The sequence below is a fragment of the Pagrus major genome, chromosome 21 (genome assembly GCF_040436345.1).
Source record: "Pagrus major chromosome 21, Pma_NU_1.0".
NCBI lineage: Eukaryota > Metazoa > Chordata > Actinopteri > Spariformes > Sparidae > Pagrus > Pagrus major.
In genome coordinates this window covers 12,084,605-12,099,514 of record NC_133235.1, presented here as the reverse complement: position 1 = coordinate 12,099,514, position 14,910 = coordinate 12,084,605, and the positions used below count along the sequence as shown (strand labels likewise).

Sequence of the window (14,910 nt, the reverse complement as noted above, 5' to 3'; positions counted from 1 at the left end):
TTTTAAGAGGCGGGCTTACGAGCATGATTTGTGACATCACAAATAGTTTGGAAGCCAAGCCTGGTCAATATTCAGCAAACACGAGTGTGATGTGTAAACTTAAAGCCTCCAGTGTTCATACATTAAGAATGGACTTCTTATGCAGCTAATCTTGTAAAATGAAAAAATATTTGAATATTCACATATACTGGAACTTACTCTTTAATACATGTGTGAAGGGGATCTTTAAGTAAGAATACAAATGTATTAGAATCAAAATAAACTTAAAGTACCAAAAGTAACTCCCTCATTTTGCAAATGAATCATTTCAGAATATATATTATACTGTATAATTGGAATTTAATTATGGATACATTAAAGGGGCAGTATGCAACTTTTTGTTCGGGCCTATCAACAGAGACGTAGCTCTTGATTTAAGGAGTAGCTGTTTGCATGAGCTAACATGGGTGCTAGATTAATTTTAAGCCATGTTTATATTTTGTGTACGTATATAGGACTATATAACACAAAATGTATTCCGAAAGTTACATAACGCAACTTTAATCAATCACTTTTATGTTGCAGCTGGTAAAGTTGACATTAATTTCAATTAATTAGTATACCGCTGGGTAACATGTAGACTACCTACAGGGAACAATAGTCTTTTCATAATTAATCTGAAGCTGCAAAGTAACTAAAGCTATAAAAAAAATAAATGCAATTCAGTAAAAAGTACAACATTTTCCTCTGACTTGTAGTGGAGTAGAAGTATAAAGTAGTGCAAAATGGAAATAGTCAGTACTAAACAACTACCTCAAATTTTTTACTAAAGTACAGAATGTACATTTATTTTAAACCTCTGGTGCTGGTGAACTAAATGTAGGTGAATAAATGAGTAAGGATAAAGGACAATGATAAAATTACGTTTATTTCGTATAATAGACCATTATCTTTTCAACACCTCCGGACTGCACAGAAGCAAACGCACCAAAAAAATAAAGCAACAGAAAATCCACCTCTCCCTCTGCTACAAGCTTACAAATCCACACCAGTAAAACTTACAGTATCAAGAGACCTCGATATAAAGCAAAGTGAGGGGATTCCAAATAAAATGGTTCACTCTGTAATAAAGTGAAAACAGTTTTGCATAGGCTTCCCTGGGGACAAAGGCACAGTAATAGGCATTTCCTAAACCAAGCTAGCCTAAATCTTACAAGCACAGTTTTCATTTGGAGTGAGGGGAACTTTATGGTCTGGCTTTGAGAGGCTAAACTAAGATCAACTGAATAGAAAACACTGAACTTAGCATTACTTTATCATAAAGGCCAGCTGTTTTAGTCCTTGCATGGAGTATACGGTCTGTGCAGTAAAAGTAATTTTCATGAACCTGAGGGAGAAAATGGCAACAAGGCACAAAGTCAAGCATATTCACAGACATACAGTATATAACTCACAACAAATACAGATATCAAGGCTTTAGAGGTCCATATATGCATTTATATAGTATGTGTAACAACTAAAAAGAATGTGTGCAGAGAAGAAAGACTAAATAGTAGCAGTATGACTCTACAGGAGGAAATGTAGCGAAATAAAAGGCTACTAGACCATTTCATTGGTGATTGTCAACATTAGGAAGGTCCACTGTGTAGATACATCAACTAAACAGCAGCAGTGCTAAATTACTATTCTACAAATAACAGTGATCCCTTGTTTTCAACATTTCACAATATAAACATAACTCAGTTATCTTAAAAAATAATAATAATATGGAATGTTTTCCCTCAATAACCTCATGATTACCAGGAGCAGAGGACGCAGAGACAGGCTGAACAGGAGGCACTTAAGAGAAGAAACACACAGCAGAGGTAAACATTAGTGCAAAGCCATTTTTAAGGCAGAGGAATGATTCAGCATGTGAGAGTATAAAAAAAAAAGGTAAAGCGCGAGAGTAAAGGCAGAGAAAGAGGGCACAGTGTACTGATCAGTTCATTAGCTCCATGATGCTGGAGGTGAAGTGCAGGCAGAGGGTGTGTCTGCAGAAGTTGCAGAGAGGCCGTAGATTCCAGTGCATGTCTGTCTTTGGTGTCTTGTGTCGTTAACGCTACAGAGGATGACAGAAGGCTGAGATAAAGGACACAAGCTTTGTAAAGTCTGTCTCACCTAAGAAAGTAACCTGCTGAGTGCTGTGAGATTTTGGTTCCTGACAACTCAGACATCAGTGGAGGAAGTACTGGTCTAGAATTACTTTTGTTGACAAGTCATAATATAATCTAAAATAATCCTGGAACAATACTCCCGCTCTTACACATGTGAGAAATATAGACCTGGTGTGTAATGCCACAGCAAAGTGCAGCTCTGTAACTGGTCCTGAGTCAGTGGAGTGTGTGTGCATGTGTGTGTTTGAGCCTTGGTCGTTTCTATTGGTCAGAGCTAGTTAAGGACACCAGCTGTGGAGTCTCCACTTGTGAAGTTTTCTGTCCTGGCTGTGACTTTTCTTCAGGTGTCTCCCGGGCACCGTTACTGTCTACAGCAACGTCAGCGGCAGCAGCCTGTCGCTCACACAGACTCCCCAGCAGCTGAGCCGTTTTGAAGACCGAGGCATGACCTGCCGGCTGCAGGGACTGGACCTTCGGTAGGTTCTGTAAGGTCCTCAGCATCTCGGCAGACACGATAGGCAAATGCTGCTCCTGGATCAAGCTGGTGCTGGGAGGTCGCAGGACGGTGTCACGCTGGCTTGAGGGCCTGGGAGCGGGCCTGGTCCTCTGGGGAGCCGAGGGTCGGACTGAGCTCGATGAGAATTTCTTCTGTGGTGGGTGTAAATCTTCCTCATCCACCGACTGGTCACTAGAAGGTATTGTGCTGTCATCAGAGTCATCGCTCACAGCATCATTGCCACTGTTGTCGTCATAATCGTCTTCCTCTTTGGTGCCATCTCCGTCTGTGATATAAATCATGTCATCAGGCAGAGAGGTGAACTGGTAGACGAGACGCTGCCCTTCAACCTTATTCAGGATGCCTCTCTGGTAGTAGTACCTACATAAATATAAAGGTTCAGCATTAACAATGCAAAACATGCATGCATGCGTACACATATATTTTCCTCTAAGTAAGGGTGTCACAATTTCAATTCTAAATTGAAAATCGATGGAACGACATTTCATTTCATCGACTGAAATCAAAAGCAGGATCAACTATTCTTTCAGGATTTTTTTTCCTCTCCTCTCTTGCCTTCTTCTGTGAAAAACAACTCAAATTGACCAGTGACTCTTTTATTGTTTGTTCTAAGAGTTTGTTCCCAATTGACTGGTGAAATATTGATATTCTTAAATGTAACCATATGGCCTTACTATGGTACATTCCTGAAGAAAACATGACAGTTATGTTACACTTCATACCATGTAGCCTATCTTTGTAAAGATTTTTTTTTCCCCTGTTGATTTCTGCAAATCAAGACTCAACTGCCTAACAATGCCATAACCTTGTGACTTTAAAACTAAAGGCCAATTTGAATGAAAGATTTGGAGAATTGTGACACCCCTATCTCAAAGTAAAGATATGAACAATGAAGTTGTAAACATTTTCTCTTTTTGTACCTAAGTGCTCTGCCCATCGTCTCATAATTCATATCTGGCTTGTTCTTGTGTTTGCCCCAGAGTCTGGCCACAGCTTTTGAGTTGACTAACTTGAAGATTCCTGCTTGGGCATTGGTCCATTTAATGTATCGGGGGCAGACCTGTCGGTCCTGCAACAACTCCATCAGGAACTGCCACAGGTACAGCGTGTTTCCTCCTGAAGCACAAACACAGGAAACGTGATGGAAAGGGAAAGACAAAGAAATGTCATGGAAAGACTTTTGCAAAAGTGACTCATCCCTGTGATTTATCCATCCAAGGCCCAGACCATATTTCAGACCTGGAATATGTAAACATTGCTGTCTTCATCTATCTGTTAAAGAAATGGCTTTTTAGTTTCTTATGTTTTTATTCAGACAGAAAGAGCCACGTGCTTATTCTGTATTTGGCTAGAGCTCACTGATACTAAGATAAGATAAAAAAGTAATGATAAAAGGAGGAAGAGAAGAGTGTTCTCTGTTCTCTCACAGGCTGCATTAGTGACTTATTAACTTATAAATTCTGACGTAAACATAATTTTTCACCTCCTTTTTTCCCCACACAATGCAAGGAAAAAAAATGTTTCAGAATATCTTACTTTGGCTCATTCACCATGTTTCATGGATTTTGGATACTCTTTGTCAGGTATTAGATTACCTGGGGCCTCATTACAGAAACTTCCTATGTCTGAAGTCTTATCTTAATCCAGTTAAAGATGACATTTAGGATCTTTGGTTTTATAGAAACGTGTTTCTTAACTGCATTTAGGAAAATAATCCTATCGTATCATTTATAGGAATTTGGCTGCAGAACCGTCCCAACTAAAGAATTGTCTGAGTTAGGAATTTTAAGTTTGGATGGCATTGACTCGGTCCTAAATTTAAAATAAGTGTCAAAAATAGCAGCACCGCTGTTGTTGCTCTGTATGTTCAAAAATGTTAGCCTGTTGGAGAAGCTAGCATGGATGTTGGACTGTTGGAGAAGCCAATACTCTAATTAGCCTGTTGGAGAACACAGACATTAGCTTGTTAGCTTTAAATTTCCAGGAGCATGTATTATCAGTATATCCTCTCCTCCACCGACACAAAAAATCAAAGATAAAACTGAATGCCTGTCTTTTCTAGGCCATTAGAATAAGCTAGCTAGCCAGTGACGGGTGAAGTGAGACAGCTGTCTTCATACATAAAGACAGTCTTGTGTACATCCTGGACATGGACGGGAATGACAGGACACAGTCATGAGTTCAGGAATCGCTTCATTGAAATTGAATTGAAGATATGACAAGCAGTTGGGAATATTTCTGTAATGAGGCCAATGATTTTGAGTTAGTGATTAGTTACAGCTGCTTCAGATGGCGAACAAGACACACATTTAATTTGTGTCTGAGCACCACTGCAGCCTTAACGTTACTATGACAGATTTCATTCAGCTGCTCAGCTGTTCTGAAAGTCTTATGGGAATGTTACAGGTCGGACATAGCGAGATTGCTGTTGTGACTTTTATGTAAGGGTGTTTTTATTTAGATGAGAGACCAACACATAAAATTAACATCACATTTAAGTCATCAGAGGTACATCTGAAGGGGTCTAAATTAATGTTGTTATGTGTTGAAATACCTTTGTTGTATTTGTCCTTCTTCACTATAATATTCGGTGTGGGAGACTCTGCCCTTCTGTGTCGAGGTTTTCTCCCTGAGTATTTGGAGAATAAGGCAATTTATGAGATATTTAATTTAATCACATGAGCCATAATTAAGTTTCATATCAGCTGATAACCCGGAGAGTGACTGACCTCTCTTCTTGGACTGCAGCTGTGCCGCAGGCTTCTCTGTGTGCAACGAGTGCCACTGTGGCTGGTCAACTGCTCCCACAATCCCCTCTGCCGACACAGTCACCTGGGTGACAGGAGTAGTGATGACATCACCCAGTGATGGTAAGAAGGTCTGGGCTGCAGGGGGGCATAAACAGATTTGATGAAAGAGAACAGCAGTGTGACCACCAGGTCTAAAAATAACATCTCGCAGTCAGACATGTCCTATATCAAAACAGAGAGGCGGCAAGGTTTTACTGTGGCATCTTCACTCCGTTACTGTGCATGTGAGTAGTGTTAACTCAGGTGTCTGTGTGTGTGTGTGTGTGTGTGTGTGTGTGTGTGTGTGTGTGTGTGTGTGTGTGTGTGTGTGTGTGTGTGTGTGTGCGTGCGCTCACAGTAGTGTTGCTCCAGAGACAGGGTGTCAGGGCAGTCCATGCTGAGAAGCGAGTCAGCAGCAACAAGTGTCTCCATGGTCTCCTCCTCTCCACTCTCGCATGGCTCCACTACAGACCACAGAGACGGGATTAACATACAAAAAAATTTTTGCGGGTGGAGGAGTGCGTCAATGTGACCAAGCATCTTGATATATTTGCTGGATTAGACTACCCAAGAGCAGACATTCCTGTCTGGTTTCTTAATCCATAACATTTTTTTGATTGCTTTCTAGCCAATGTGTTATATCATGATGTATACTCATGTGATATAAAATTACAGATGTTGGTGAAAACCACAAAACAGATCACCCGTCTCTGAAATGGCATGTAGATTCAAGAAAACATGGGGCAGTGGTTCTGCTGCTGTCGGATACGTTCAAGTACCCCTTCATTGTCTCATCGCCTTGATAAATGGGATGGGCTTTCCTGGAATTGTTAAGTAGTATTTCACCACAGAGAGATCTGCAGCTGAGACGGGCCTGCGGCTGCACATGGAAATTTATACAAGATACAGTAACCCAATAACTGTTGTTACTGTTTAGGGTTAGGCTTTTCAACATCTTGTTTTCCAGATTATCATCTCCATTGATCATGAATCACATCATAAACGCATAATTGCAGTATGATTTTTTTTTTACCATATGACGCAGCCCTAATCCATTGCAACTTTCTGCTTGCTCGTTGTTTTCACACACTCTGAACTGCAAAATGTGAGGTTGCGGATTAGAGCTGCAAATGTTTAACTGATAAATTGTCAACCATTAAATTCAATCAATTAATCAGTTAGGGAGTTATTCTTGTTTTTTCCCTGCATATTGAATGTGAATGTCTTTGTTTTTCTTTACTCCTCTATGACACTAAACTGAATTTCTTTGGGTTGTGGACAAAACAAGACATTTGAGGACATCACTTTGTGCTTCTGGAAACACTGATCAACATTTCTCACAATTTCTGACATTTTATAGGTGAACTGATTGATTGATTGATTGATTGATTGACATAATAATCAACAGATTAATCGACAATGAAAATACAAATGCAAATAACAAACGGCCCTGGCAAGGCAGTTTGGCCTATTGAAGCTGAAACATTACTGACAATAAATATACAAGATAGCTCAAACTAGCTACTCCACAATCTTTCCCTGGCTGGAATCACTGCACAAGATGTAGCCACATACCCCTTTTCCACTGGTCAAAAATCCCACTTAAACCCGCTAAGATACAGACACAGCTTTTTTTCACCTCGGCTCGGCTTTGATCTAAACGTAAGACCCGGGTGAACACACTAAATGCCACTGTGTGGAGTGATGATGTGTTATCAATATCTGGTGGTAGCGCGTAAATAAAGAGAGAATTTGGATCCATCTATCCAAGGACGTTTTATTACTGGACACAGTGTTGGAGTTGGAGCCCTGTTCATTCCTATGAAAGCTGCTCAGTGGTGTTTTGAAACCAAAAAAGCTCGACTTCCCAGCTGTGAAAATAGCTGGATCGCCGACCAAGCCAGCTAACTTCTGGTGTAGCATCTGGCTAACTTAAGGGGGGATAAAATAATTTAATCGTGCAGCTCATTTAGAAGTTAGTTTAGAAGTCAAATTATGATAGTGACACGAATCATTTTGCAGGGGTTGTGACACTCAAAAGAATTTATCCACTGTCTTACAGACGCCTCTTTCACAATGGGTCTATTGTTGTTTTCTCGTCTGTTACAACTGTTTCTGGCGCATTGGTGACGTGAAACATGACGTCAGTGATGTACAACGTGACGCTTCAGGGATGCAGGAAGTAGGAATGGGGTCAATAGGTGATTCTTAGCGGGTTGACCCGCGTTTACAAAACCTGTGTAGACCTGCTAATTTTGGTGGAAAAGCGTTTTAAGAGAGAAAATGTTCTTTTATATTTCAGGTGAACTGACCCTTTAATGGCACAAACTGATGACTGAGCAGCAGTTTTATTAATCATTTGTCTCCAACAGCAAAGAGCCACCAATTTTTTAATACTGCACCCACAAAACTTCAGTAACAGTGCACAATTAAATAAATACACTAATACCCGATGATGATGGTGTAGTGCTCACAGTGCTGCTACCTGCTCACACACAATAAGGGCAGGCTATGGGCTTGTGTAATGTATCACGTCAGCATACATCTTGCCACATGTAGGTCTACTCACTTAAGGCACATCACCATCAGAAGGGACTCTATTGTTTTGCGCGCATTTATTTATGTGACGTAAACAGGCTGTGAAGTGAAGCAGTGAGCTGCTACAAAACATCTGCTAGCTAACAGCTGTTTGTCATGGGCTCCAACACTCTCTGCCGCCGAGAAAACCACCGAAACACCCCCCAAAACAAGGCGCCACGTTTAAAGAAACACAGCAGGTAAGTCACTGTCCCTGAAAGCTGGTACTTCTGAAACAAATAGTCTAAAAACTATCCGCGAGTGTTGCTGCAGGCACCGTTAGCTAAGTAACCCGAGCCTCGCCGTGCCCTACTTCAGCTGCTCGCTCCAACCAGAGTAATGTCGGAAAAACAACCCGATACAGTGATATAACTTACTTTTAATTCCCAGCACTGGTGAGGAACAAGCTATAGCATATGTGCTGTAGCCCCAATGGACCACGTCTACATCCTAATATGATTCATTAACTGTCTTTCCCAGGCACGAGCCAGGAATGTTTTGTTTCACTTCCTGAATTTTGGCGGAGGGAGGTCCATGTGCGAGGGTCGCGACTGCGCATGTGCGGATCGAGGTTTTCTTTTAATACCTGGTATGACTTTTAATTTGGTAAAAGACTGTACGACCGGTGAGCTTTAGTCATGAAATGTGAATGTGTCAGGTGAAGACAGGCAGCTGTGTGTGTGTGTGTGTGTTGTACTCACTGACCTTTGAGCAGCTGCTGGTGATCCTCCTCTGTGTGTGTCTGTTCACATGCCAGACCTGTATATGAGAGCAGGTGTGGATGGGGAACCTGCTCCACAATCACTGCAGGGTAATCTGAGTAAACCCCCAGCTGCAACACACACACAGAAAATAAGATTAGATTACAATTTGTCAGATTCCTGGGAATTGCGTGTTGCTTCACGCACCAGCTCAACACAAAGAAAGTCATCGCTGCCTGACGTTTACTTACCTGGGACATGCTGACATGGTCACTGGCAAAGTCAAAGATGAGCTCCGACTGCTGAAGCATGGCTGAATATCTCAAACCCACGCACGACTTTAACTGCGTGAAAACAGCATCACAGCTTTTCCTCTGAAGACTAGTAATAACCCCACAGGTCCAATGTGTTTTTGTGTCCACACAGATGTTTTGGAGTGAATCTTCAGACGGAAGATCTGTCAGTGTAGATCTACCAGAGAGCTTCCCCCAGGATACGATGAGGGTCGGTCTCGTTCCATGCAGCACAGCTCAACAGAGTGATGTGAGTATACTAATTGACCAGAGACACAGAGGCGTCACAGGAAACTCATGCTCGCTCGCTCTGCTCGACTCTCGATGAGGAAGTGGGGGCTGCTAAACTGTCCTGTGGTCTGGCTCAACCTGCCAGAGAAGAACAGAGAGAAACGAGAACAAATGTGTGTGTTGGTGTTGGCGGTGGTGGGGGTTAGAGAGAGCCGTTACAAGCAAAGCACACAAGCTAGAGCACCACACCTGCCGTGAATATCAGGTGGTAACCGGTTAGACGTTTCTAATAAAATGTCCAAATAGAAAAAATGCGGTCACTGTGATCTGAGAGGCTGAGAAAACAACACAGTTTGCTTGTCTCTCTCACATATCTCATTCTGTTGGTCTTATCTTGCTTCTAAAAGAGGCTAAACCAGCAACAGGAAGGAAGCGTTTGCACTGCAATGTGTGCCTGGGCTGTGTGTGTGTGTGTGTGTGTGTGTGTGTGTGTGTGTGTGTGTGTGTGTGTGTGTGTGTGTGTGTGTGTGTGTGTGTGTGTGTGTGTGCGCGTGTGGTACGAGCGGGGGGGAGGCGGCTGGTGTTGAACTTGAAACATCATGTCTTTGCACAATGTTCAAGGTTTCAGGGGCGTTGCGTGCACATTCTTTACAACATGAAGTGAGGGGGACATTCAGAACAAAACCGACTCCTCTCCTCGACTCCCCCGTAAACGCACAGCCCCTACACTGCTCTCCCCCCCCTGCTCCTCTGCCCTTCATTTTTCAAAGTTAACTGCGATTGAATTCAGTCTGTATAGCGGCCTCCCCCTCACATGTGTCTCAAACACTGCTGGCACACCTGCACTCACCTTCAGCTCCTCTCTGTTGAAGATCACGCCAGTGTTTAGGATTTGCGCACAATACATCTCCCACTGTGAACAAAAAAACGCTCCCGAGGAATTAAATATAATCACAGCGCTCCTACGTTTTAATCCCATTAATCCTCAGTTTGGTTGAGACCGTCTTGATGGTCTCACAGTTCCTGAGTTTTTTTAATACCCCAGCTCCCACAGAGAGGGGGAATGTGAGTGCGCTTCTTTGTCTTCATGTGTGCGAGTGTTTGATAGAGGCAAAACATGTTTGGGTCAGTTATCACACAGGAAGCACAGCTCAGTTAGGAGTTAGGAGGCACCGCTTCCTGAGTTCCTGTGCCAGACCGCTGCCAACATCTCTGCCAGCAATTGCGCTCTCATTTTCGACTTCCTCTGATGTGTGCAGTTGTTTGTTGCTCAATGACTTACGGCAGTGAAGACATGAGGGAAAATGGAGGATAGCTTAATTTTCAAAACGGTGTAGGATTTTCACAGTTAAGGGGTGTAAGGACAAATAGTCCTTTTTAAAGGGACAGTTCAACTCAAAACCAAAAATACATATTTTTCCTCTCAGGAGTTTTGGAGATATCAGCTTGATAACTAAGCTAACGTTACAGCTCACCCGAGGAGGACGCTGTCAATGTATACATCCAATGTGTCACGAGCATGAGCGTCTCGTCCAGGAGTAGATGCACTCTCTCTTTGTGCAGTGATACGGTTGGTGAGTGTGATAGTTCCTGCATGAAACTGCTCACAACAACTGTGGATTATCTTGAGTAACCAGCTCATGATTTCTAGAAAGAGACATTGCTGTTGAGTTCTTCAAATTTATTTTCAGCTACTTTGAGCACCACAAACCAAGGCAGACATCTCTATAGACTGAATACACTTAAAAAATACAGTCCCTTCAGGGTAGACAACTGGCAGTTAATCAGCAAACTTATTTATTTGTGTTGCCATTTTCAGCCGTAACCATAACGTGTAAAGATATTTAATAAAACACAATGGTCCGACCAATATGACATGTCTGCTGTGCTTATTTCACGCGATATATTGCTTTGCAGGCATCTTTGACATCTACACGACAGTGACATGCTAACTGCTAGCCTGGCTAAATTCAAGCTGTCATTTCCTTTAATCTGTGGCCCAACAGGTTTAATTAGGTGAAAATATTATTATTGAGATATAAAAGCACAAACATGCATTTTAGATGAATCAGATGTAAACACTTTGAACATCATGAAAAACAACAGTTAAATGTTCTACCTGTAAGTTATTGTAAACAAACATTGTGATTCGGTCGATGGCCGATATCTCCAAAACTTGGCAAATCACACCAAAACAAGCTAGATGGATAAATAGCAAAACAGAGAGGCGGCAAAATATTATTTTTTTGATGGGGTGAACTGTTCCTTTTAATAATGCTCTGTATGCAAAGCTTGATTGCAGGAGATATTAGAGATGAAAATTAAAGGTGCACAATCTTCACTGGCTGTTTTTTAATGCCTATACAAACTAAATAAACAAACTCAATTTGTTCTCATGACTGAATAAACTGAATAAACAAACTGACCTTAAAGGACAACACAATTTCATACTGTTTCACTTTGTTTATATGTGGCGGACCCTGCCACCTTTCTAGCTTCAGACAGTGTTCTGGGACCTTATTTTCCTCTGAGAGCAGCTTGTTTATTAAGTTATGGAAAAAATAAATATTTCTGAGTTTGTTTTGTTACCTCATTAATACTGTGAATATTAAAATTCTGAGTTTGAATTTCTTCTTCAAAACTACATATTGCCCCTTTAACAGCATCTGTTATAGTTATAATTAATTGAATAATTTTAAGGCAAAAATATCATGAATTCTCTGCCTCCAGCAGAATGAATGAATATTTGCTGTTTTTTCAGTCTTCTATGACAGTAAGTTGAATATTTTATGTATTTTAGATGGTCGGGCAGACAAGGCAAGACATTTCAAGACATCAGCTTGAACTCTGGGGAAATGTGATGGGTATATTTTTTGCAGTTTTAGGAGAAAATAATCAGTAGCGAGATATATTTGATCTGAATCACATACTGTATGTTTTTAAATGAAGTGACATGACCTGATTTTTTTTCACACACTAACTTTGACTGTCTTGAAGTTGTTGTGCCGGTTGAACATAAAGAACTAACAGCCACCCTCCACTTCCTAACCTGAAAATCAGGCTCTGGATGTGCATAATGGCAAGCTGCCACGCATCCTTTAGTATCAATGAACGTAGTAGAAACATGACAAACGCAGACAGCCTTTTGTGTTTTCATAAAATAAGAGTTCACTGACAAAAACATCTGTATTTGGGGTTGTCTTTCTTGCTCTGCGTGGCAGCCGCCTCTGCCTGCCATTGTGCCATGTGTGTATGTTCATTGTCAGCGTGGCCCGCGGCCTGCCACTTCTATACAGAGCGTCTCTTAACAGTACAGAGCCTGTGTTCATCTGTACTCTGGTCACATAGGTTTGTCTCTGTGGCCTCGGCACTAGGATCTGAGTCTGTGAAGTGGCTGCCAGGCCCCTAAGGACACTGATAAGCCCCCATAACATTCATTCCCCAGTTTGCGTGCGTGTGTGTGAGAGAGACTCAAAGACCGAGATAGAGAGAGTGCGGGTGTATTTGACAGAAAGTGGCAGAGAGTGTGTATGTGTGAACTAGGCCAGGCTGATAACAGTGTGGCAAGTGAGGGAGCAGCTGATAAGCCCCTCTTGTTGCTTGGGGTAACCGGGCCTTGTTAAATGAACACAGTGAAAAATGGTGTGTCTCCGTGTGCGCGCCTGTGTGGATGTGTGTGTGTGTGTGTGTGTGTGTGTGTGTGTTTGGAGAGGAGGCGATTGGGAAGCTAGGAATGGTGGAGGTGTTCACAACACACCTCTGTTTTGACGACCTTGTGTGTGTGGTTTCGCCGTCATTTAAAGTAAATCATTAAACTTCAAACTTTGAGTTTTTACCAAAAATCCCTGGCAGGGAGTTGAAACTGCGTCAAACAGCAGCGCTCAGAAACTCACACACACTCTCTGAAAAACACTTTCACTTTCCCTTCAGCACATGTCATGCAACATCCAGTCACCCAAAGAGCTACTAGCATGATTTTCTTTTTCTGTATGAAGTATTTGTCATGATAGGAAGTTGTAGGCCTGTTGTATGGAATAAGAAGCGGTGAGCTTACCTTGTATTTATAGCTTGTGTCTGTATGTATCAGAGCAGCAGCTGCCCGGAGAATCCAGAAGAGAAACGGAAATTGTTCTCATCCCTTTTGGCAAACACAGACCCTTCTTCTTCTTCTTCTTCTTCTGCTTACAGACCTGTGATCAGTTGTGCGAATATCAACTCACCAAGGAAAGTACCACACTGACTTTAGATCACTGTCGATCGTGTTGATCTTTTTTTTTCTTCTTCCCTTCAGCACTTCTCAGTTATTGCTTCCTCTTTTTTCCAGAGAACTGCCCCCCCTGTGAGCTCTGATTGGTTACCTGTGTTGTGAGTCAAGGTAACCCATAGTGACCATTGTCAGTGTGGAGCAAATGTAAACACGGGCGTATTTGCAATGTAAAGCAGCTGACAGCCAAGCAACTGATCTGCAAACAGCCGAGTGGTTTATATGAGGGTGAGCAGCCAGTGGATGATGTGATGATCTCACTGAATGTCATATTAAAAATCATTAAGTCGGATTCAACTACATGAATATGGCTTTTCAATATGAAAGTTCTATATGATGCCGCCTCGTATGGTTAATGTTAACATAAGAGGCAAATTTAGGCTGAAATATGTGAGCACATAAAAGGCAGACAGACATGTAAACTAAAAGAGACGCCTGTCATTATCCAGTCCCTGATGCTCCCTAGTGGCAAAACTCTGCACCAACACCCTGTGATCAATGTGTGTGAGATATCCTTGTATGTTTTCCTTCCTGTCTTTTTTCTTTTTTTGCTAAAACAACAAATTGAGCTTATATGGCCATCCATCCCAGAGTGTGGCTCAATGATACCCAGGGGTGTTGTACAGGCTACTTGAACGCTGACACGACTGTTTCTTGGAAATCTTCAGCACTCTCATGAGAACGGGTCCCTCTGCAGCCGGACATACTGTCTCTGTATACTGTCACTGCTCTTATGGTTGCATAACTCCCCTTTCTGGGAACTTCACGTAAGAGATGCTCGCTTCTTGTGCATAACCCGTCACATGTTCACAAAGACAGCTAAAAATGCCACATGAAGCATGTGTTCTTTGACGAAAGTCACTCTTAAAGATGTTCTTTGCTGCCGCAAGAGTTTTATTTTCAGCGGCACTGAAGAGCGTGAGACGAGCTATGACTATAAACGAAGGCGGATTTTTGCAGAAAAGATGAGGACAAAAGAACAGAATTGCTTTATTTATACATTTTATGGTCACTTATTCATTACAAAATTAGTTTTTGATGATTTTAACATTTGCAAGCATATGTGCAGCCTTTTTAAATTATTATTCCTTTCATCTGATCCGTATTCATCCCCTAACAGCGGGTGGTGTTGGACTGATAAGGCTGAATAAATCAAGCTTCCCCTTCATTCCTTCATTTCTTTTTGTCATTTTTTCCCCTCTACTTCTGCAACAGCAGGCAGCTTCAAGAATGTGCTGGTTTGGCTCAAAATAAGGTTAACTCCCATAATGTTCTGATAAAGTAACAGGAGGCAGGGTATTTATTATAACAATATGTGTCTGGTTGTGTGAGGAGGGCGATGGGGGTCGGGGCGGTGGTGGTGGTGGTGGTGGTGGCGGTGGTGGCGGTGTTGTTACTGAGAA

The 14,910-nt window shown here is 41.9% G+C and overlaps 1 protein-coding gene across 3 annotated transcripts; it reads right to left on the bottom strand.

The window, feature by feature from the left end:
• Window positions 1-888: 888 nt before the first annotated feature.
• On the bottom strand, window positions 889-13,573 carry LOC141016878 (ETS-related transcription factor Elf-1-like). 3 transcript variants are annotated; one of them, XM_073491447.1, is made up of 8 exons: window positions 13,298-13,573; window positions 8,971-9,381; window positions 8,724-8,850; window positions 5,798-5,905; window positions 5,382-5,537; window positions 5,207-5,281; window positions 3,573-3,768; window positions 889-3,012 (listed from the first exon to the last, which is right to left on the bottom strand). In XM_073491447.1, exons 2-8 carry the CDS (start codon window positions 9,028-9,030, stop codon window positions 2,397-2,399), a joined length of 1,338 nt encoding a protein of 445 aa, XP_073347548.1. In that variant the 5' UTR covers window positions 9,031-9,381; window positions 13,298-13,573; the 3' UTR covers window positions 889-2,396. The 3 variants fall into 3 exon arrangements, with proteins under 3 accessions (XP_073347548.1, XP_073347549.1, XP_073347551.1); XM_073491448.1 differs by lacking the exon at window positions 13,298-13,573 and adding an exon at window positions 10,094-10,342; XM_073491450.1 differs by lacking the exons at window positions 8,724-8,850; window positions 8,971-9,381; window positions 13,298-13,573 and adding an exon at window positions 8,396-8,483.
• Between the last annotated feature and the right edge of the window lie 1,337 nt (window positions 13,574-14,910).